The 22,565-nt window shown below is 41.8% G+C and overlaps 1 protein-coding gene across 1 annotated transcript in view; it reads right to left on the bottom strand.

Annotated features, from left to right (window-relative positions):
- Positions 1-3,080: 3,080 nt before the first annotated feature.
- LOC125441899 (CXADR like membrane protein) overlaps positions 3,081-22,565 on the bottom strand; it is a 71,079-nt gene continuing 51,594 nt past the window's right edge. The window contains exons 2-7 of the mRNA XM_048512887.1: positions 19,800-19,957; positions 16,905-17,106; positions 16,624-16,791; positions 14,805-14,927; positions 10,582-10,723; positions 3,081-6,418 (exon numbers count right to left, since the gene is read on the bottom strand). Coding sequence (XP_048368844.1) covers positions 6,124-6,418; positions 10,582-10,723; positions 14,805-14,927; positions 16,624-16,791; positions 16,905-17,106; positions 19,800-19,957 — 1,088 coding nt within the window. The 3' untranslated portion in view covers positions 3,081-6,123. The remainder of the gene's footprint in view (positions 6,419-10,581; positions 10,724-14,804; positions 14,928-16,623; positions 16,792-16,904; positions 17,107-19,799; positions 19,958-22,565) is intronic.

The following is a 22,565-nucleotide window of genomic DNA, read 5'->3' as shown; positions in this document are numbered from 1 at the left end:
CGAGGAAGCTGAGTTGCTGCAGGCCCCTGGCTGAGCGCCAAGATGGGGGGGTTAAATAAGGACGTGCAGGTCGCGTAGGGTTGTTTGGCCGGAATAAATATTTACGTCAAAGTAGATGATACGAATCCTCTCTAACTTTTAGGTCTCAACTTCTCCCCCCCCCCCCCCCCCGGCTTTTATCCCGTTCTATCCGGTTTCTGAGGAAGTCTCAGTGGCTTTTGTTACCCCCCTTGTATATCTGGCTTTTTTTCCCCAGGGGGGACTGAAGCAGCTTGCTTACCTCTTTGCTTCATTTTATTCTCACAACAATCTTGGGAGGTAGGCTGGGATAAGAGTATGACTGGTTCACAGTTACTCAGGGAGCTTACATCACATGAATTGGGATTCGAACCGAGCTTACTGGTTCCGAAACTCTACCCCTTGGCAACGACCCTGTGTGGTAGGCTAGGTGAAGAGTGTGTGGGTGACAGGTTCAAAGTGATGTGATCAAGTGGGGTTTGAAGCTGTTTTCCTATCCCACCGCTGCTGATATCTGAGAATTGTGCTAGATAAAACACCTGTAACTTCTGAAAAGAGCAGCAGGCCTCATTTGTGCCTTTCTCTGGAGAAAGTTACATCATGCTCAAAGGCACTCTTTTGTAAGAGGTCATTTGACAAAATTTAAGGGAAGTTCTATCTAGACGGAGCATTTCTGAGCTCCTGTGAGTCAGCGTCCTATCATTTACTTTCATATGCATCTTAGTGATGATGTTGAAAATCCTCCACCCTTCCTGGAAACTACATTTGTTTGAGTTCTGACTTCCATAATCCAGATATGTGTTGACTAGTCTGGTTTTCTTAAAGGCAGGCCTTCATTCACGTATTCCAGGGTGTAGGCCTGATGATTAAAACAAGTTCTGCAGGGAAGGTCCAAGGTTTTACTATGATTATTGAAAGACGTCATCTTTTCCCCTCTAGTAACCAGCGTATATGTATGTATGAAATAATAATAGTAATAACTGGGTATTAAGATCAAGTGGGGTTGGTGGGGAGGAAATGGGAAAAGAAGAGCTTGTGGCACATGTAGAGGGTCTGAAGTGCTTTTCCAAATATATCTCTGTCTATATTTTTGTAGTTTCGGAGTACAGTTTTAGCATTACAGAAGTCCAGTGGATATAAAAAGGTTTAGAATGGAGATTTGAAAAGATATCACAGATCCTGTGTTCAATGGTATATTTTCTCCTGCATAAAATAATAAGCTATGTGGCCACGACCACACAACCTGGAAAACCCACAATGGCCAGTTGATTTTGGCTGTGAAAACCTTTGACAGTACTAGCTTCTATTCTCCTAACATTGCAGGGATTTTTATATTTCTATCCACATTTTGAATGTTTTTCACAGCATCTGGTTTCTGCCCTACATTTTTACAAATCTTATGAGGCTTTTTCATAAATTGGAATTCCCCACTCCACATCTTTTTGATTAAATACATCAAGCAAAATTGCCTGCTGTATGCTTTTCAGGGATGAGGAGTAAGGAATTGGGAGTACATTGGAACCTAGCTGGTTTAACACAGAGGCTATGCTTTACACCATTGATGGCATATGAAAGCAGTTTGCAGAAGTTATCTTTAGAGCGTCATGCATTGTATGGTTTCTTCCCCCCTACTGAGTTTTTTTTGAAGTCATAGCTGTTTCATCACAGACTACAGTGGATAGTTGAGTTAGTCTGTGGCAGTTAGAAAAGAGCTAGACTTCAGTAGCAACTTGAAGACTAACAAAATTTCTGGCAGGCTGTGAGCTTTCCCAAATTGCATGTCACTTCTTCCGATACAGCTAGATTGTAAGTAGGCATGACTGGATTAGGTGTGATATTCAGTCCGGTAGTAAACTTGGAGAATGCATTGTATTCAGTCCCGAAGAATGCATTGTTTTGATCTTCATTATTAGCTGTAATTCAGCAGTCTCTTTCTAATCTCTCTTCTAATCCCTTAAAATCATCACAGAGGATGCTTCTTCTATACCTATAGTATATAGTTTGGGTTTTCCCCCTCTTCTATGCTAACATGCCATTTATATAGAAATGTTAATCTAAGTTTTATTTTTCTTCACATGGATTCGTTATGGGAAGATTCTTTATGCAGAATCTCATGTTATTTCTCTTTCTGGCACTGAGGGATTGTTTTATGATTGTCAGGAACCTGTGAGTTGTTTTTTTGGTAGGAGCTATTTGTAAGTTTATAAGAATGGCTAAACTATTTCAGATGGAAATTTATAGCTTCTAACAAGACCCCACGGGATTTATTTCTTACAGCTATTTTCCCCTAACAGAAGAGCGTTTTTGTTGTCTATCTGATCTGTAGAATTTCTTGGAGATGTGTACATCCAGTAGCTTGAAATCTTTCATTTTGCTGTAGCTGTTGTTTATTGCTGTTTTTCAGTCTGTTTAAATATGCTAAAAGCATATTGTTGCTGCAATATATAGTAGTATGAAACCAGCAATTGCTGTTGGGAGTGGTTTATGCAAATGATGCAATTAGTTTTGTGCAAAGAAACGTCATACACCTACTGCTGTTACTTCTTGCATTTCCTAGTAGTCTTTGACCATACCGTATACATTTCTATCATGTATTTTATGTATTATGCATTGTCTAACTGAGAGTAAAGATGATAAAATCTGCTTCAAACTAAAAAAGTTTGAAACTAAAAACTAAAAAAATGCCAGTATGAAACTGTGTATTTTAAAGTATCATGGAAGAGTTGGCTGTTATTAATGTAGTGTAGATTCCCAAGACCTCCCCCTCAGCCACCAGAAATAGAACACCTCTCCCTCTTCCCATATATCAAACCTCTCGGGATCAAAGGACTACAATTCTCAAGCCAGCTAGAGGCAATTTCTCCCAGTTTTCACATCCCTTCATTGCCATGATGCTATTCTGTTCCCAGTTTCAAACAGTCTCTTAAAACTGTAAAATTAAGGTGGGAACATTAATTGAATAGGGGTTTAAGGAGCTGGGATCACTGAGTGGCAAGGTCAAAAAAATTACAATGTAGATCTCTAGCTGAGAGTGCTAGTTACATAGTAAATTTAAGACACTATTTTGAGTTTTTTAAAACTGCAGTTTTGCACAGCAGTATCTTTATTTAAAAAGAACAACAAAACAGTCTTACTAAATTGTTGATTCAAAGGAATCGATAATAAATATTTGCTTCCCTTTTTGTATTGCTCATTCCAAGTACAAGTACCACAGTAATAGAAGACAGAAGGGAAGTAAACTTACAGTACCATCCTAAGGAGAATTATACTTCTGTGGCATCAATTGATTTAGTTGGAAGGATGCAAATCAACTTTGAATGGTGTTGTAAGTTTACCCATCAGGAACTAAAATAAGAGAAGATGTATGCAACCACACTAAATGTAATGGATATACAAGATAACATTAAATGCTTTAAATACAATATTTTACAAAACAAAGTTTGGTATCTCATAAAATGAGTGTAGCTTCCCTTCTGAAGTAGCTTTTAGTGTCGTATTGATTTCAAAAGCCATTGCACTTACATTCCTTAGCAAGTGAATTCTGGATGTCTTGAAATAATCTTGTGCCCATCCTTTATTTATAAAGTTCATTTTTTCTGTCTAATATCTGTGAATTTTAGTTAATTATTGCCTATAATATCATGGAATGGTTTCTTAAACAGTAGCATCTAAAATGGCAGGTTTGGCTGGTGAATCTATTTCCAATAGTAGGGGCATGGGTCATGTGCATGTAATGTGGATAATGATTATGTTGTATAGAAAATTCTTAGCAGAGGATCTAATTTAGAGTAGTTCAGTAGATATAGACTAGCATATGCACTAAATAGGTTGCTGATTGGAATTGTCTGGAAATAGTTTAGGATAAATCATAATTTTTTTACCACTGTTATTATGATCTACTTGATAAATTTAGCTCTATCTAAAGTTACTTGTTTCAGTTATCCGTATGTTCTGTGTTTAACTTTCTCTGTGTTAAGACTCTCCAGCTACTTCCTTGGTTGATAAAAGGCAAAAGTAGTCCCCCTGTGCAAGCACTGGGTCATTACTGAACATGGGTGACTTCACAGCATTTACTAGGAAGACTGTTAACGGGGTGGTTTGCCACTTTCTTCCCCAGTCAACACTTAGCAAACTGGGTGCTCATTTTACTGACCATGGAAAGATGGAAGTCGGGCAGCCCCATCCACGAGCCAGGCACCCAGCCACCGCACCAAAAGAGGCTTCCCAGCAGTCAAAAAGCCTCCCTGCTGCCAAGAAGTCTCTATGGGCCTCAATGGACCCAAAAGGGCAGTTTAAGTTTGACAGATGGGCTTCTGGCGGAACGCTGGCAAAGGCTGGGAGAGAGCCTTTTAATTCAGGCTCCTCCCCTGGTTACGCCCCTGACCCCCACCTGCTGTGGTGCAAAGGGCCTTGAGATGCTGTTGTGATGTTGCGCAGCATGTTCCAGTGCCAGGTGTGTGTGTGTGTGGGGGCGGGGGGGTGGCTTTTTATCAACCTTGAGCTGGCTACTTGAAACTGACATCCTTTGGGATTGATCTTGGGTTGTGAACAGAGCAGTATTGCATCTTACCTCTCTGCACCATGGGGCTCCTAGGTTGAGATGGGGAAAATTTAGTTTAGATAATCAGGCATATGCATGGGGTATGGGTCTTTCCAGCTTCAAGTATTTTTGTATTTAGACTCCTACATAAGATTTTCCCTGTTATTTCCTCTGCTTCCCTTTTAAAAGTTGCTTTAAAAAGTTCACTTCCACATGTAATGTCCCAAATATTTCACTGTCAATTTACTGACAGTATCTCAGTGGGCCACTAATGTTCCTGAAATAGTCACTGTTCTACTATATCAGGCCAGTGGTACTACTAGTTGAGTATCTTCTTACAGAAAGTGACAATTCCAAAGTGCTCAGCAAAGTGATGAAGTAATCTCCATGGTACATCAGGTATAGAATGATTAACACTTTAAATCAGACCATTTATACATATTAAAATATGTCTTGTATTGTGTTATACTGCAGATGTTCTTATAAATGTCTTCTGTGGAGACATTGCTGAATTCTTATCATTGATAACATCAGCCCATCAACTCTACATTTCAAGTTGTTAAGCTGCTTTTAATTGACTTTGCAGTGCCTGTAATATTTGTATGTCTGAAAACTTGCTTCAAAATGGCCATGAATTGCCTTACAAGCAAACTTTCTAGTTAACATCTAACATTATTCTCTGTGTGTGGGAGAGGTGGTTTTTTTTTTAAAAAAAATAAAGCAATATTTATTCTAAAACTGCATGTACCTCTTCCTGGAGTAAAGGAGAGAAGTATACTATCCATATTTTTTCTCTGGAGATTTCTATCATAATTTTTTAAAACTGAAAACTTAAACATATTAAAGAAATTCAGGTTTTTGTTCTGCTCTCATGTCCTAATAGTCCATTAAGATATGCATAATGCCTTTAACTGCAGCAGATAATGCTTTTGAAGATCAAAGGACAAATTTGCCTTTGTCATGCTGGACTAATGTCTTAAAAAAAATTATACATACCCTCTAATGTCCAAAGAAGTTCTCTCCAGTGAACCGGGAAACCTCATTGCTGCTTGGTATTCTTTCAAAGTAGTAATTTCTCTCTTGGTGCTGTAACATTTTACTTTATGTAATTCAGCAAAAAGTGATTGTCAGTGCCTTTTGAAACTGATCAAAATAATTTCATCAGTGAAGCTGGTGCCACAGCTGAGAAGATAATCTCTCACGAGCGTATGTATTTCGTATAGAACTGTGAAAATTTGGTCCCCTTCAAAATTCTGTTAGAATATTATGGTTTTTGTGTCTCATAAAATTTTTTAGTTCCAGACACCAGCTTTTAAAAAATCAACATTCCTAATTCTTTGGAGAATTAGTAGCAAAAAAGGAAGCAAAATTACTAAAAGCGAGTTCTCTTTTCAAGTCTATAGGTGTATTCAAAAAAGAATATGTAGAGAATACAGAGTGAGGGTCTTTTCATTCTGTGTTTAGTGTTTGAATGTTGGAGAAAAGTTGCTTTTAGATAAACTAAGCTAATGGTATATGGCTGGTGATTAGTGTGAATTCTGGACATCTGAACAGATACAGAGTAATCAAACTGTCTGGAAAGCCCTACTCTGTGCAGGCACCATGGCTGACGTGGCTTCTGTTTTCACCAAGTTGGTGTGGTTAATTTTCTTTGGCTCAGCTTCCCTGCCATTTGCATTCACCTGGCTGTGCTGTGTTGGAGTTATATGAGGGGTAGCCTCTGTTGACAATGTCTGTTGGCTGCGGGAAGCGCTGTTGGCTGTTGATCTTGTAGAAGAGGAACCCGAATGTGAACTTCTGGAACCAGAAGAAGAGGAGCCAGGCTTGACTAATCGGGCTTTTGGTGCCTCTGCGTCTTCTCTGTAATCAAGAAAGGCAACATAATGAAACTAATAAATGTTAAGAACCAAAAACACTTGCGCATCATGGATTTCTTGATACTTTTTAGAAACTTGCAAAGGTTCTGGGTCATTTGTCAGATATTCAGTAGTTCATCACTTAACTACATCATTTATGATATGTGGAAAGGAGTATAAATTTTGTTCTTTAGTTCACATATATCACAGCCAAATGGTATTGGTGTCCATTATTATGCAAAGGGAAGCTGTTGGAAAGTATGCAGCATTGTTAATACCTGGAGGTTAAAAAAATACTTGTTGACCAGAAAGACTGCATCACAGAAGTCATTAACAGAACCAACAGCTTACATATTGAAGTCCAAGGGTGCATATGTAACTATATGGCCCAAATAACATCAGCAGTTATATAAGTTTTTGCCTGTGGTGTAAACATTAGTTATAGAGATTCCTGGGACCACAATGTAGTAGTTAAAATCAACACAAGCCACTTAAGTTTGTTACTGAAAAGCTTGTGCTACAGTCTATACCAGTGTGGTATACCTTGTTTCTTGAGGACACATAAACTAATTTGGATCTCATGACTTGTTTTGATTTGGAAGGTGGTTTAGCTAAAATCTGGTGGGAGCTGGGGAGCCTCCCATTTGAGATAACTAGTCCCTAAGGGATGATTTGGCAAATGCTCCAAGTAATGTTGGTGAGAGCAACTACAACTTGAGAATGAGAGTTCACTATTTATGTCGGTGCAAAGTTGCCCTAAAATTTTAAAACAATTGCAGGTAATTTAAAAAAAGAAACATTACAAAAATAAGACAATTAGTTAGAACCATGCTTTAACAACAGAGATAGATCTCTTTAATGACATATTAATTAAAGCTCAGATAGAAAGCATATCTCAAGTTCAGTAATGTACCAAATCCAAACGAATGATAGTGTGGTTAACAACCCAAGTTATTGATAACATAAAGGCCAAAGGACTTCTTTTAAAATGTGGAAGGTTTTCCTGAACAGAAAGAATCAGAGATTCTGACAAAATCCCCATAAAGTGACAGGTGAGCAAAAAGAGAATTTGAGGAACAGATTGGTAAAATCGTTAAGACAATAAGTATTTCTTCAAATGTATTAAGATCAGCAAACCAGACGGAGATAGTTGGACTATTGGATAAAATAGGAGAGAAAGGACTGCTGAATGAAGAGCAGAGAAACTGAATTAATTCTTTGCTCTTGTCACTTTGGAAATGTAGGCCAGGTACTTACACCAGACTCAAGCGAAAAGTTTATCTTCTCATCAGAATATGTAACTTGCCACTAAAATTGATCTCCACACCAGAGGACTGGAAAGTAGAAAATGAAACCGTAATTTTGAAAAGGGTGCAGAAAATTACAGGGTTCTTTGAGATCGTTAATAAGCATGTGAATGAGGCTGGTCCAGTAGAAATTATATACTGGGTCTTGCCTTTTGGTAAGGTCTTCTAAAAATACTCCTGAGTAAACCTACCAGTCATGGGATAGGAGGATGCACCTTGTGATTCAAACATTAAACAGGAAACCTAGAGGAACATGAATGAACCGTTCTCACAATGTTTTGGAGAGGGGAGTGTGAACAAACATTGAGCTAAGTGATGGGATTGAAAAGACCTTCTAAATGGGGCAAGTGTTGTGTGTGGAAAAGGCCAGCGTGTCAAATGAAGTGCTGTGCAGATAAGCACAAAGTGCCGCATGCCAAGCCAATGCTCTACCACTGAGCAATAGCCTCTCCCCTAATTACACTCATTCTGATATGCTCAGCAAGAGGTACAAATGTAACAAATGCAAGAACCAGATAACAATCAAATACTATCAGCAGCAAAGCAGAACAAATCTGCCGAGCACTAATGCCTACAGATGTTACAAGCACTAAAAGCATTCTGGGACTAGTTTGCAGCTCTAGCAGTCCAGGCTCCACAGATGACTCTGCCAAACCAACAGGTATTACTCACACACCAAAGTATGACGGCCGGCCTCCCTCCCTCCCTCCCTCAGCATCTGTGCCTCTGTTGCAATACCAAGTTCAGATATTTTCTTCATAACAAAAGCCCTGCAACCTGGTTGACCGCAGAACCTAAACACAACAAGGTTATTTAGCACTATGTAAAATGCTTTCAGCAGACACCAAGCAGCCCTGCTGAATTGTTTTTTTAGTGGACTACTGCAAATCAAATTGTTTTAGCAATTATGAAATACCAGGCAAGTCTGTCTATCAGTTGCTATTCAGATAATTATGAAATGCAACTTCATTGTTAAGGATCTAATCTTCTGGATGTTGAAAGCAAATGCCAGACTATTCCAGCAACTTCCATATTTCACAGCATCACCTGAATCTTTCAGCATTAACTATATTGGTACACAGGATTGTTAGCTTAATAAACCAGCGATCCAGCTCAGTGTACAGGTTCATATGGTGTTGTTTTCTTGGATCTGACAGCTATTACAAGATATAAAACCATGAAATGACCACGGACTCCTAACAGATAATTATTTTTAATAAAACATGCAGCTAGAAATTACATGGTGCTCATCTAGTACAACTGGTTGTTTAAAAACATCAGAGGTGCCCTTCTGGATTAGACCAGTGATCCATCAAGCAGCCCCCTTTCTCAGTCATGCTGGAAGACCAACAACAGGGCATAGAGATGAAGGCTTTCCCCTGAAGTTGCCTCCTGGCATTAGCATTTGGAGGTTTTCTGCCTCTGAATGTGGGGGCTCCCTTTAGTCACCACGGGTAGTAGGCACTGATGAACCATGAATCTGTCCAACCCCTTTTTACAGCCATCTATGTCTGTGGCCAACACTATATCCTCTGACCACCAGTTCTACATTGTAATCACTCATTGAGTAAAGTATTTCACTACTCTGAATCTACTGCCCACAAACATTGTTAGGTGACCCCAAGCTCTAGTATTTTGGGAGAGGAAGAAAAAAAATTCTCAGTCCACACTTGCTACCCCGAGTATCCTTATATGTAATTGCCTAAGGGATGGACTGTCTGACGATGAACCCCAAGCCAATGGGTATGCAGGATTCACGACATCCCATCCCATCCCTACCCACCTTCCCCCAACCCAGGAGCCTTCTCACTCCAAATAATATGAGCTGCTCTCCTAGAGGGAAGAGGAGGGGGGTCTCCCACACTCCCTTCCCCCATTCTTGAGCCCATTTTATTTTAATTTAAAATGGGCTTTAGTGCTAGTAATTTCATAAACCCCTATCATGTCCCCCGCCCCTTATCTGCCTCTTTTCCAAATGTAGAATGACACACTCATCAGCTTTTCCTTACAGAAAAAAGGCTCTGACACCTTAATCATCTTGAATGCCCTCTTCTGTACTGCTTCCAGCTCTGCAATGTCCTTTTGAGAGCCTGTGACCAGAACTGCGCATAATATTCCAAATGAGGCCCCACCATAGATCTATTCAAGGCCATTAAAATACTGGCTGTTTTATTTTCAGTACGGCCCCTTCTGCACACGTAAAATAATGCGTTTTCAAACCACTTTCACAACTGTTTGCAAGTGGATTTTGCCATTCCACACAGCTTCAAAGATCACTTTCAAAGCAGTTTGAAAGTGCATTATTCTGCATGTGCGGAATGAGCCCAACTTTCTTAATAATCTCCAACACAGTAATTATGGATAGCAGACATTATAACCAGTATGAAGCTATTTAATCACCTTTTAAAGTTGTCGTACTAGTAACTGTCACTATACCCAAAGAATTCCACAGTTTGCTGAATCCCCAAGTGAACTACTTCCTTCCGTACCTCTTGAATCTATTGTTCATCAACTTCACTTGGTGCTCCCAAGTTCTAGAATTATGGGAGAGGCAGAAATAGTTCTCTCCCCACAGTTTCTCCACACCATAAGTCCATAAATCTGTACAACTCAACCACATACCAACTCAGTCATTGTTCTAAACTGAAAAGCAACAAACTCACAAGGAAGTTATTCCAATACGTTTATCAACTTGGTTGCCTTCTGGATTTTTTCCTAGCTCGGCTGTATCTTTAAAAAAAAAATCGTGACCGGCACTGTCTTCAGAACATATAGTATGCAAGTAATCCAGCCATCTGTGCTAACGTTAGCTGCTTTGTGTGGATAGCCTGGGGCAGTTTATAAAAGGCGAGGGAATTACCTGATTTCGTTTGGGGATTCTTCTTCTTCGTATTTCTTCTTCTCTTTCCTCCTGATAGTCAGCCACACAGTCAGGAAGACAAGAGCGGGCACCGCAATGGCTCCACAAGCTGCTCCAGCAATTACGCCAAGATTTCGTGCATCTGTTAATGCACAAACACATACCTTTTTACATTTGCTATGTAATATTATAAGGTAGAACATTTTGATCTCTCTCCTGGCCCTCATGTTATCCATGGCCCTTTCCGCACAGGCCAATTAAACTGGGATAAACTTGGTAAAAAATCCAGATGGGGGAAACTTCGAATGGATCCTGATCCTAACATGGATCCGCTCTGCGTTTCCTGCCCCCCCCCCAACACCTCTTCTTCTTCTTCTTCCAACTAAAATTTATGTCCAGGGCACAATATGGTTAGTTATCTTTCTTACTCCTTGTAGCAGTTCTGGAGAATGACTGGGAAAATGGAAGGGTGGGTGGGAGGATAGTATTTTGTATTCTAGTGCTACAGCCGGGAGGTTCTGGAAGCTAAATTTAGGCTGCTAGGGAAAAGGTTAAAATCCAGGACCCCCAAGGTGGCATTCTCTGAAATGCTACCTGTTCCACGCGCAGGGCGAGCTAGGCAAGCGGAGATACAGGGTCTCAATGCGTGGATGAGAAGGTGGTGCAAGGCAGAGGGTTTCAGATTTGTCAGGAACTGGGGAACCTTTTGGGATAAGGCAGGCCTGTACAAAAGGGACGGGCTTCATCTTAACCAAAGAGGAACCAGGCTGCTGGCGCTCAACATTAAAAAGGTGGCAGAACAGCTTTTAAACTGATCCCTGGGGGAAAACCGACCAGGAGCTGAAAGGGTGACTTAGGTTCGGAATACAGAGTCCATGGGGATGCAGACAGAGAAGGAGGTTTTTTTAAATCAACCACGCTAGAAGTGAGAGAACATAGCAATGTGATAAGTGATAGTGTCTACAAAAAGGCTAGAGGGCCAAACACATAAATCCCTGGTTAGGGACAGAGACAGAGTATACAAGAGATGTCTCTATGCTAATAAAAATTAGAAACATTAGACCCTAAAATGGGGGAGCTGGAGTACAGAGTTTTGAAGGAGGACAGTGATATAGTGGAGCATCACAGAGACATGGTGGAATAGAGGAGAACCAGTGGGATACTGTTATCCCCAGGTTTTGGAGCTCTGGGAAAGGGATGGGACAGGGCGTGTGGGGGGGAGGGGTGGCCCTCTACATCCAAAGAGAGCATAGTGTCACATAAAATAGACAATGCAGAGGGAGCTGATTCCTCTACCTACAGAAGCTTTGTGGATATCAATACCAGGGGTGAAGCATGGTTTAACAGTAGGAATATATTATAGTCCCCCTGACCAAAGCTACAGAGAGGGATTCTGAGATGGAAAAAAAAAAAAATTCAGAGGCCAACAAAGAAACAAAAATGTAGCAGTGGTAATGGGGCGATTTTAACTATCCCCATATAAACTGGAAAAATGCATGTTCAGGTCCTTAGTAAGGAGAGGAGACATTCCTGGATATGCTAAATGACTGTGGCTTAGAGCAGATGGTTGTAGAACCGGCCAGGGGAGAGGTGATCCAGATCTAATTCTAGGTGGGACCCAGGTCCTGGCGCAGGCAGTCCGTGTTTTTGTGCCGATAGGGAACAGCGACCACAATGCTGTCCAATTCAGTATCTCTGCATCACCAGAACAAGTGACAACTACTAAATATGATTACATTTGCCTTCAGAAAAGGAAATTTCTCAAAGATGAGAGGGATGAGTGCGCTTGAAACTGAAAGGGAAAATCAAAGAGAGTCAAAAATGTCCAAAGATGCTTGGAGGTTATTTAAAAACACAGCCTTAAAAGCTCAACTGGAGATGTGTTCCACGGGTTAGAAAAGGCAATGCATAGTCCAAAAGAAAGCCACCATGGTTAACAAGGGACGTTGAGGAAATTAATAGGAAAAAAAAGATGTCTTTTAGAAAATGGAAGTCCAACTTAACTGATAAAGAATGCCAGAGAGAACACAAATGGTGGCAAAAGAGAAGCAAGTTAGCTGTGGGGAGGCAAAAAAGGATTATGAGGGACGCATGGCTGTGAGACATCCAAGGCCAGCAACAAACAGTTCTTCAAATTTTACATCCAAAGCAGAGGGGAAGCCAGCAAGGGAAGCCCGGTGGGCCCGTTAAGATGACAAAGGAACAAAGGGTGTGCTAAAAGATGACAGGGAGATTGCAGAGAAGCTGAATGAATTCTTTTGCATCTGTCTTCACCCAAGAAGGAGGTGAGGAAAATTCCTGCACCTGAACCAAGGCTTCTTAGGAGGCTAGAATCCGAGGAACTAAGCAAAGAATGAAGTGATAGACAAGGAAGAAGTACTTGGCAGCCATTGATAAACTAAATGCTACCAAATCCCCTGGCCCAGATTGCATTCACCCAAGAGTTCTTAAAGAGCTCAAGCATGAAATTGCTGATGTTCTCACTTTAATATGCAACTTATCCTTGAAATCAGGCTCCATCCCTGAAGACTGGAAGATGGCCAATGTCACACCCATCTTTAAGAAAGGAACTCGGGTGGACCCGGGAAATTACAGGCCAGTCAGTTTGACATCTGTTCCTGGTAAATTAGTAGAATCTGTCATTAAAGATAAAATTATAAAACATGTACAAAAGCAAGACCTGCTGAGAAAGAGTCAGCATGGCTTTTGCAGAGGCAAATCCTATTCCTACAAACTTACTAGAGTTCTTTGTGGATGTAAATAGGCATGTGGATAAGGGGGAACCAGTGGATATTGTCTACTTGGATTTCCAAAAGGCTTTTGACAAAGTTCCTCACCAGAGACTATTGGTAAAACTCAGCAATGAAGGAATAAGAGGGGAAGTCCCTCCCATGGATTAAAAAACTGGTTGAGAAACAGGAAGCAAAGAGTGGGTGTAAATGGGAAAATTCTCACAATGGAGAGATGTGGGGAGTGGTGTCCCCCCCAAGGATCCGTGATTGGGACCAGTGCTCTTTAACCTATTCATAAATGACCTGGAAGTAGGGGTGGGTAGCGTGGTGGCCAAGTTTGCAGATGATACCAAAAAAATGCAGTTCAATGTAGCAAAATGCAAAGTGATGCACATAGGGGCAAAAAATCCAAACTTCACATACACGCTACAGGGGTCAGTGCTATCAGTCACAGACCAGGAAAGGGATTTGGGCGTCTTAGTTGATAGTTCCATGGGAATGTCAACTCAATGTATGGCAGCTGTGAAAAAGGCAAACTCTATGCTGGGGATAATTAGGAAAGGAATTGATAATAAAACTGCAAAGATTGTCATGCCCTTATATAAAGACAAAAGCGACCATTCTGGAGTACTGTGGGTTCAGTTCTGGTCACCACATCTCAAAAGGGATATTGAAGAGATAGAAAAAGTGCAGAGAAGGGCAACGAGGATGATTGTGGGACTGGAGCACCTTCCTTATGAGGAAAGGCTGCAGCGTTTGGGACTCTTTAGTTTGGAGAGGAGACGTCTGAGGGGGGATATGATTGAAGTCTATAAAATTATGCATGGGGTAGAAAATGTTGACAGAGAGAATTTTTTCTCTCTTTCTCACAATACTAGAACCAGGGGGCATTCATTGAAAATGCTGGGGGGAAGAATTAGAACTAATAAAAGGAAACACTTCTTCACGCAACGTGTGATTGGTGTTTGGAATATGCTGCCACAGGAGGTGGTGATGGCCACTAACCTGGATAGCTTTAAAAGGGGCTTGGACAGATTTATGGAGGAGAAGTCGATTTATGGCTACCAATCTTGATCCTCTTTGATCTGAGATTGCAAATGCCTTAACAGTCCAGGTGCTCGGGAGCAACAGCCGCAGAAGGCCATTGCTTTCACATCCTACATGTGAACTCCCAAAGGCACCTGGTGGGCCACTGCGAGTAGCAGAGAGCTGGACTAGATGGACTCTGGTCTGATCCAGCTGGCTTGTTCTTATGTTCTTATGTTCTTACAGATATAGTACCAGTCCTTCCTTCCCTGGCAGCTGCTGTTTAATGCTAAAATACCAGGAAAACTGATTATAAATCTGCTGTGTTTATCCTTCGAATTAAAATTACTTAGGTACATGGTCACAGGTGTGGCCTTTGCTGCAGAGGGATAGTTCACTAATGAAAACAGTTCAGAGGTACTGTTGCTATTGAAATTATCCTAGTATTAAATAGCACATACTTACACTGCACAGTCACCTGTACAATACAGCTGTCCTGTCCTGCTTCATTGAAGGCAGTGCATTCGTATGACCCCGAATCAGTCCATGTGAGATTCTTCATCATAATTTGTGCTGAATTGGACAAGTCTAGAACATTGGGGAACATGGTTTAACAAATGAATTGGGGAATGCAATTATCTTGAATTACATTAAGAAATAAATTACAGAAGAAGCTGCAAAGCATCATGTTAGATTGAGCAGCCAGGGAGCTTTTCATTATGTGGTTGTAACATGATATTTTTTGCTCCTAACAATTTGCCTGCATCTATGGTTGGCATCTTCAGACGAGGAGTTGAGATGCCTAGGAGGCATGTCATGGTCAGATGTGTTTCTGTCCATGGCACAGTGAATGCAGATGAACTTGGTGAGAAAATTGGAAGCCAGGTAACCTTTGCAGAAGACTCCACACTGTGCCACAGAAAGAAACATATAATACCATGACATGCCTCTGAAAATGCTGGTCATAGATTTGGGCAATAGATTAGGAACAAAAACCACCAGATGATGGCCACACAGCCCAAAAAACCCACAACAGCTGAGTGACTCTGGTTCTGAAAGCCTTCAGCAATACCTCATGTTGTAACTGATAAAATTCCTTGAATTTCCGTGAAGACTTGTATATACAATTTATCTTGGTCAGCGGATTGTCTCTGACTTCTACCATTCATTGTACTGTAAAGTGATTTTAAATGGTTTTCAAATATTCTGCCAATTTGACCTGACTCTCAAATCAAAGCAAAAACTGGGGCCAAGGTGTGAGGGAGAATTGATTCACACTGTAACTGAGTGAATTGTTCATGTTGATAAATAATGGGATGACTGTATAGCCAGCTTTATATCAACCCATAGATTGGGTTGTATACTAAAACATATAGAAATGAGAATCAGGTAACTGTTTCACCACCTGCCCAATTGTATCATTTTTTAATTCACTGTGCACGTTGGTATAGTTTAATTGTAAGACCTGGTGCAAAGTACTCTATGTTGTTGGAAAAACATGTGGGAAGGGAGATAACCGTCATCATCATAGGCTCTGTGTGGGGCTGTGTTTGGCACTGGGCATGTGCAAGCCATAGTGTATAACTTTATTTTATTTGGTTGTTGTGGGTTTTCCAGGCTGTGTTCCAAGATCTACCAGACCATGGCCACACAGCCTGGAAAACCCACAACAACCAGTTGAATCCAGCCGTGAAAGCCTTCAACAATACATTTTTGTTAATTGGACTCATTATACCGCCCACCCCTGAAGGGCTCTGGGCGGTGTACAATTAGACATAAAATACCATTAAAACCATAATTTTCAGTTGAATATTTCAAACCATAAACCAAAGCAAACAAATAATACAAAACAGATCAAGATAGTGACACCCTTGGGGAATTGGACATAACGATGGTACACAGTCCGTTACGATAGCATGCAGGGGATGGCATATCAGTGACCAGCCTCCCCAAAACCCGGTGGAACAATTCTGTTTTGCAGGTCCTGCGGAACTGTCCAAGGTCCCACAGGGCCCTGATGGCAGGGGCCAAGGCGGTAAAGGCCCTGGCCTGGGTAGAGGCCAGTTGTATCATTGAGGGCCCAGGAGCCTCCAATAAACTGCAGAACGCAGAGGCCGAGCGGGGACATAAGGGGACATAACTTGCTGGACATTCCTCGCCTCTTTCTTTCAGGCAGTGACCATCCCTATGAATGGACAGAGCAGGAAAGTAAGCATGCAAGAGAACCTTTGCCCCGGGGTGATTCTTTAGTGAATGTGATAGATTTGAAACAGAAGTGACTTACTGATTTGTGCTGTGTGCGGAAGGGACCCAGTTTTCCCCTCCTTATCAATGACACGTTTCCATCTATACGTTATGGGTTTTGTGCCCGAGGCAGAGTTGCACTGCAAAGTCATTTCTTTTCCTTCGGACATTTCTCCTTCTTTCCAGCACTTTGGTTTGGAAGGTTTCTCTGGGGAGGAGGGAAGTGTAGAAGAGATTGCTGAGATAACCGGAAGCCAGGAAAACTTGGTGTGGCAGAGAAGAGCTAAATCTTTGCTTTGAATGATTTCACAGTGCTCTTACCCAGAACCTTCAGAGTGATGCGAGTCCATTCGTACTGCCCAGCATTTTTCACTTTGCACGTGTACAGCCCGGTGTCACTCGGCTGTAGAAAAGATATCTCCAAGGAGGCATCTCCGGCCTGGAAGTTGGAGGCAAATGAAACACGACCCTTTTGTTCTTCCGTTAGGAAGGTGTAGATATTGCCTCCTGCATAAGTAATCACCTGAAAGGAACAGAAATCTACTCGTCAGTTGCGGCATTTCTCATTTTGCAGTTGCTAGATTAGGTGACAAAAATGAAAAACCTCCCAATATGAGAGAGGAAGGCAGTTGGAATTACTGAGACCCCTTCCGCACATGCAGAATAATGCTCTTTCAATCCACTTTGCAGCTGGATTTTACTGTGCGGAACAGCAAAATCCACTTGCAAACCATTGTGAAAGTGAACTAAAAGTACATCATTCTGTATGGGCGGAAGGGGCCTGACATTTAACAAAATTATAATCCAACAAATGTGTCACGCAAAATATGATCAATAATTAAGGTTCTGCAGCGATGTTCCTACATGTTACAGCACCTTCCTTGCACTGTGCAGTTGCTTTTGTGGTTGTATAGTTAAGAGCATTTTAGTTGTTCAACATTCTGTTATTATAAAGCCTAAAATGTCTGTCCATCATAAAATCAAGAAGAAAAGCTTGGATTTATACCCCAACTTTCTCTCCTGTAAGGTGGTTTACAAGGTTCTTTCCATTCCACTCCCCACAACAGATACTTTGTGAGGTAGGTGGGGCTGAGAGAGTTCTGAGAGAACTATGTCTAGCCCAAGGTCACTCAGCAGGAATGTAGGAGTGCGGAAACACATCTGGTTCACCAGATAAGCCTCTGCCAGTCAGGTGGAGGAATAAGGAATCAAACCTGGTTCTCCAGATTAGAATCCACCTGCTCTTAACCACTACACCATGCTGACTCTCAATATGATTTGTCTCATCCATCTGTAATTTGGCAGAGCGCGATGTAATTTGACCAAATTTTAGAAAAACCATAAGTTAAGGTACTTTATACACACATGGCATTAATATCTTTTCCCAATTACATCTTGTCAAAAGTTTACAAATGTTCCATGCCCTAGTTATGGTACTAGGATAGATACTTCTCATTTAGCATTTCCCAAATTCCCATATCATTGACATATTGTGGAACCAGCCATTTCACTATTTGATAACAGTTCGGAGGATTAGAAGTCCCATACTCTGGGAGATCAGAAGGCAACTTAGCCTACTTTTCTGTACACCAGAGGATGGGAGATTTGAGAGCCCACTTGGGCCAGAAATGTAAGGAATCAGGAACCACTGAAGCATAGTTAGAGTTCCCCAGCCAAAGCTCAGAAATGTACAGTGCCATACGCTAATCCAACCAAGCCATTACAGATTTCTGCGATTGTAGATGGCTCCCAGCAAATTCATGCATGGTTTCTTAGGCCCTTTCCTCATGAGCCAATACACACAGGGTGCAGCCAGGTACATGAGCCCGGTGCAGCCCCGGGCCCCTTGCATGGCTCCAGGCGGGTGGCCCCAGAGCCAATGCAGCTGGACGATGGGCGCTTTTGCATGGAGGCACGTCTGTTGTTGTGGCTGTCCCTGGCCCTCTTTGCTGTGTTGCAACACAGCAGACCACAGATGACCCATGCAGCCATACCAATGTCTCTAGACATCCTTGGCCACACAGGAGAGGCAGAGAGGAGGAAAACAATAAGGTGCAGCTGCATAATGCGCCTTGCAGCCACGGCCACTCTCTCAGCAAGGCACACTAAAAAAAAAGAACCAAAGTGTGATTCTTGAATAACCTGGGTTGGTGGAGGGAAATGCGGAGCAGATTTGCATTAGAATCGGGATTCATGCGAAGTTCCCCCCAATCCAGATTTTTTTTACCAGTGTTATCCTGGTTTAATTGGCCCATGCGGAAAGAGCCTTTGTACCGTTTTTTAGTGACATCCATGGTCTTCAGCAAGGTCTAGAGAGCAAAGAATCATGTCAGCCAGGTTCCTGCAGTAGTTTCAGCAGGATTAACAGAACTACATAATCAGGTAAAAAGAAGAAGAAGAAGAAGAAGAAGAAGAAGAAGAAGAAGAAGAAGAAGAGGAGGAGGAGGAGGAGGAGGAGGAGTTTGGATTTATATCCCCCCTTTCTCTCCTGCAGGAGACTCAAAGGGGCTTACAATCTCCTTGTCCTTCCCCCCTCACAACAAACACCCTTTGAGGTAGGTGGGGCTGAGAGAGCTCCGAGAAGCTGTGACTAGCCCAAGGTCACCCAGCTGGCGTGTGTGGGAGTGCACAGGCTAATCTGAATTCCCCAGATAAGCCTCCACAGCTCAGGTGGCAGAGCGGAGAATCAAACCCGGTTCCTCCAGATTAGATACATGAGCTCTTAACCTCCTACGCCACTGCTGCTCCTACAAACCTCCTACGCCACTGCTGCTCCTACAAATGTAGGAAATACCTACAATTCCTCATCAGTTAATCTCTTATTGGAAAAATACCATCTCAATCATTTAAAAAACCGATTTTTCATTGTGTTTCACTGCATAGAAACAGCCACAAATGTTCTTGTGGTCAAGGACTCAAAAGGACTATATGCCAAGTGGCCAGGTGGTCAAGAGGACTATATTCTCCTTCTTTAAATGCTCTTTCTTAAAATGCCAAGCCCATCCGAGAGCTCAGAAAAGAGAAGGCAGAATTCTTTCTCATATCCCACCAATGGCACTTGTGGACCTGTCTGGTTGGTTAGAAATCATGGTGTATGTCATGTATCAGACTCCTTCTGTCTCAGGGCTTGATTTTGTATCACAGCCCAAGTAACTCTGGCTGGTTGTGTGAAGGCTGAATGACTATTCTAATTTTCTTTTAAGGTGACTGACGTACCACTCTGGGGTCAGCTTCAGAATCTTCTAGCAGCCATTCGATGTCCAGGCTTTTCGGCTCCAAGTTGTGCAGCCGATGGTGACAGGGCAGAGTCACGTTTGCTTCAGCCACCCTTTTAAATACTGTCTGAGCATGGGACATCCAAGTGGAACAGGAAGCTGAAAGACAAAAAGTCAGATGTCACCAGTGAGCCCAGTAAATAGCTGCCTTAGCATTTTCCTATCACGCTACAACATGGGTCAGCTGGAAGTTAATGGATCCTATCCCTGAACTCTTCTGTTTCCCATCCTTGTAATATCACTCTTTCGCTTGTTGTGTATCCTCAGAATGACAAGCTGTTATGTTTACATTTAGCACTGAATGCATTCCTTCCTTTTTCGAGCTGGGAAGTGCCGATAGAGAATGTCTGTGACCATCAGCATTATGTTGTATCAGCCTCAGTGACACCAGCATTTGGTGTTTATGCTCTTGAGAGCCAGTGTGGTGTAGTGGTTAAGAGCAGGTAGATTCTAATCTGGGGAACCAGGTTTGATTCCCCACTCCTCCACCTGAGTGGCTGAGGCTTATCTGGTGAACCAGATGTGTTTCCATATTCCTACATTCCTGTTGGGTGACCTTGGGCTAGCCACAGTTCTCTCAGTACTTTCTCAGCCCCACCTACCTCACAAGGGGTGGGGAGAGGAAGGGAAAGGAGCTTGTAAGCCACCTTGAGTCTCCTTACAGGAGAGAAGGTGGGGTATAAATCCAAACTCTTCTTCGCTTCCTGATGCACCGGTTTCTGTATCTGGGTTCTTCATATTATAAGTAATGCCCTGCTGCCCAATCTGTTGTGCTGTGCAGGAGAGCTTTAAGGAACTTGCTTGCTAGAAGCAAAATTAGAAAGTGTCCCATCATGGTAAAGCATCTTTAGCAAATATGCCTCAGCAGCACTCAAGACAAGTTGACAAGCGCTGGCTCCTGTAAACCGTGTCTTGTCTGTTTTGCTGGGCTTTCGCAGCATTATTGTATTTCCTGTGCTGCTTTGATTTTGCATCAAAGTCTGTTTATAAACTTTCTCCTCCCACATGTATTCTGTTGCCTTTTTTATTGACACATTGAACTTTATTATGTTTTTGTGATATGAGTTTCTTGCATTGATCACATAGACCGTCATATAAATGTTGTAAAGAGGCATTGTTCTTCGCATGATAGGTATGGTCAAGGTAAACTGAAAGATAGAAGAAGAAGAAGAAGAAGAAGAAGAAGAAGAAGAAGAAGAAGAAGAAGAAGAAGAAGAAGAAGAAGAAGAAGAGGAGGAGGAGGAGGAGGAGGAGGAGTTTGGATTTATATCCCCCTTTCTCTTCTGTAGGAGACTCAAAGGGGCTTACAATCTCCTTGCCCCCCCCCCCCACAACAAACACCCTGTGAGGTAGGTGGGGCTGAGAGAGCTCCGAGAAGCTGTGACTAGCCCAAGGTCATCCAGCTGGCATGTGTAGGAGTGTACAGGCTAATCTGAATTCCCCAGATAAGCCTCCACAGCTCAGGCGGCAGAGCTGGGAATCAAACCCAGTTCCTCCAGATTAGATACACGAGCTCTTAACCTCCTACACCACTGCTGCTCCTACGCCACAAAGATAGACTTCGTCAGTGTGGTAACACCAACTATTTTGGGATTTACACCTTCCATTTTGGGATTGGTGTCTTTATGTCTTTCTGGTATATCGTCGGGGGGGTTGTATTTTTGCTTTGCAGAGCTGATGTTCTAGGCAAAACTGCAGTCTCAGCCAAGTAAGGGGGAAGCTTGATAATAAGTTGTTACCTCCAGGAATGACAGAAGTTAATTGGTAGCTGTCAGAATAGGGTTGGGTAATAGATAATTAGCTCTGATCTACTGCTCAACCAGAGGTTGTTGAAATGCCTTTTTAAAAATCAAGTTTTGTTCATAATGATAAACTCAGTGTCACTGCACACAGTAATAGAAGAAGAAGTTCCGCAGGGCCTGTAAGACTGTGTTGTTCCACCGGGCCTTTGGAGTGTCCAGCCGCTGATATGGTGCCCCCCCACTGCTCCTGCTTTGGCACTGGTACAACAGAGCTCCTCATATTGAGGGGCCTGCCGTCCCCCCCTTCTTGGGGTGGGTTTTTAAATTGAGCCTCTTGTTTAATTTGCTAATTGTTAGCCGCTGTTTTTATGTATTTTAAGATGTTTTATTGACGGAGCCTATGTTTGTATTTTACCAGATTTGCTCCTTTTTATTGTTTATATATTATGTTGTTCACCGCCCGGAGCCCTTTGGGGATCGGGCGGTATAGAAATTGAATAAATAATAATAATAATAATAATAATAATAATAATAATAATAATAATAATAATAATAATAATAATAATAATAGATGACAGAAGTACAATTCAGAACAGCTTCTGTCATTTACCTCTGAGAAGTCATTCATCTCTGACGTTCTGCTGAACTTAAAGGTGCTCATCGTAAGTGTTGGAACACGTAGAGAATTTTAATGCAACCCCACCTAAGTTCCTGTTCATAATTAGTGAGCTGTTTTGAGGCCATTTTGAGTACTTGGCATGGATAGTCCTAGTTGTAGGTTTTCTGTCTTACTGAAATGGCAGAAGAGCAAGATTTAAGTCCAGCAAGATTGCTGGAGTAGGAGCTTTCAAGATTCATAACTTATCTTCATGCCCTTTTGGCGGCCACCACCGCTCCAAAAATAAACAAACCTTACCTGAGACAAAGAAAATAATTTGTATTGCATGATCTGTGCTCAATATTGT

Source organism: Sphaerodactylus townsendi, linkage group LG12 (genome assembly GCF_021028975.2).
Source record: "Sphaerodactylus townsendi isolate TG3544 linkage group LG12, MPM_Stown_v2.3, whole genome shotgun sequence".
Taxonomy (NCBI): domain Eukaryota; kingdom Metazoa; phylum Chordata; class Lepidosauria; order Squamata; family Sphaerodactylidae; genus Sphaerodactylus; species Sphaerodactylus townsendi.
This window is presented reverse-complemented; position numbering and strand designations above follow the sequence as displayed.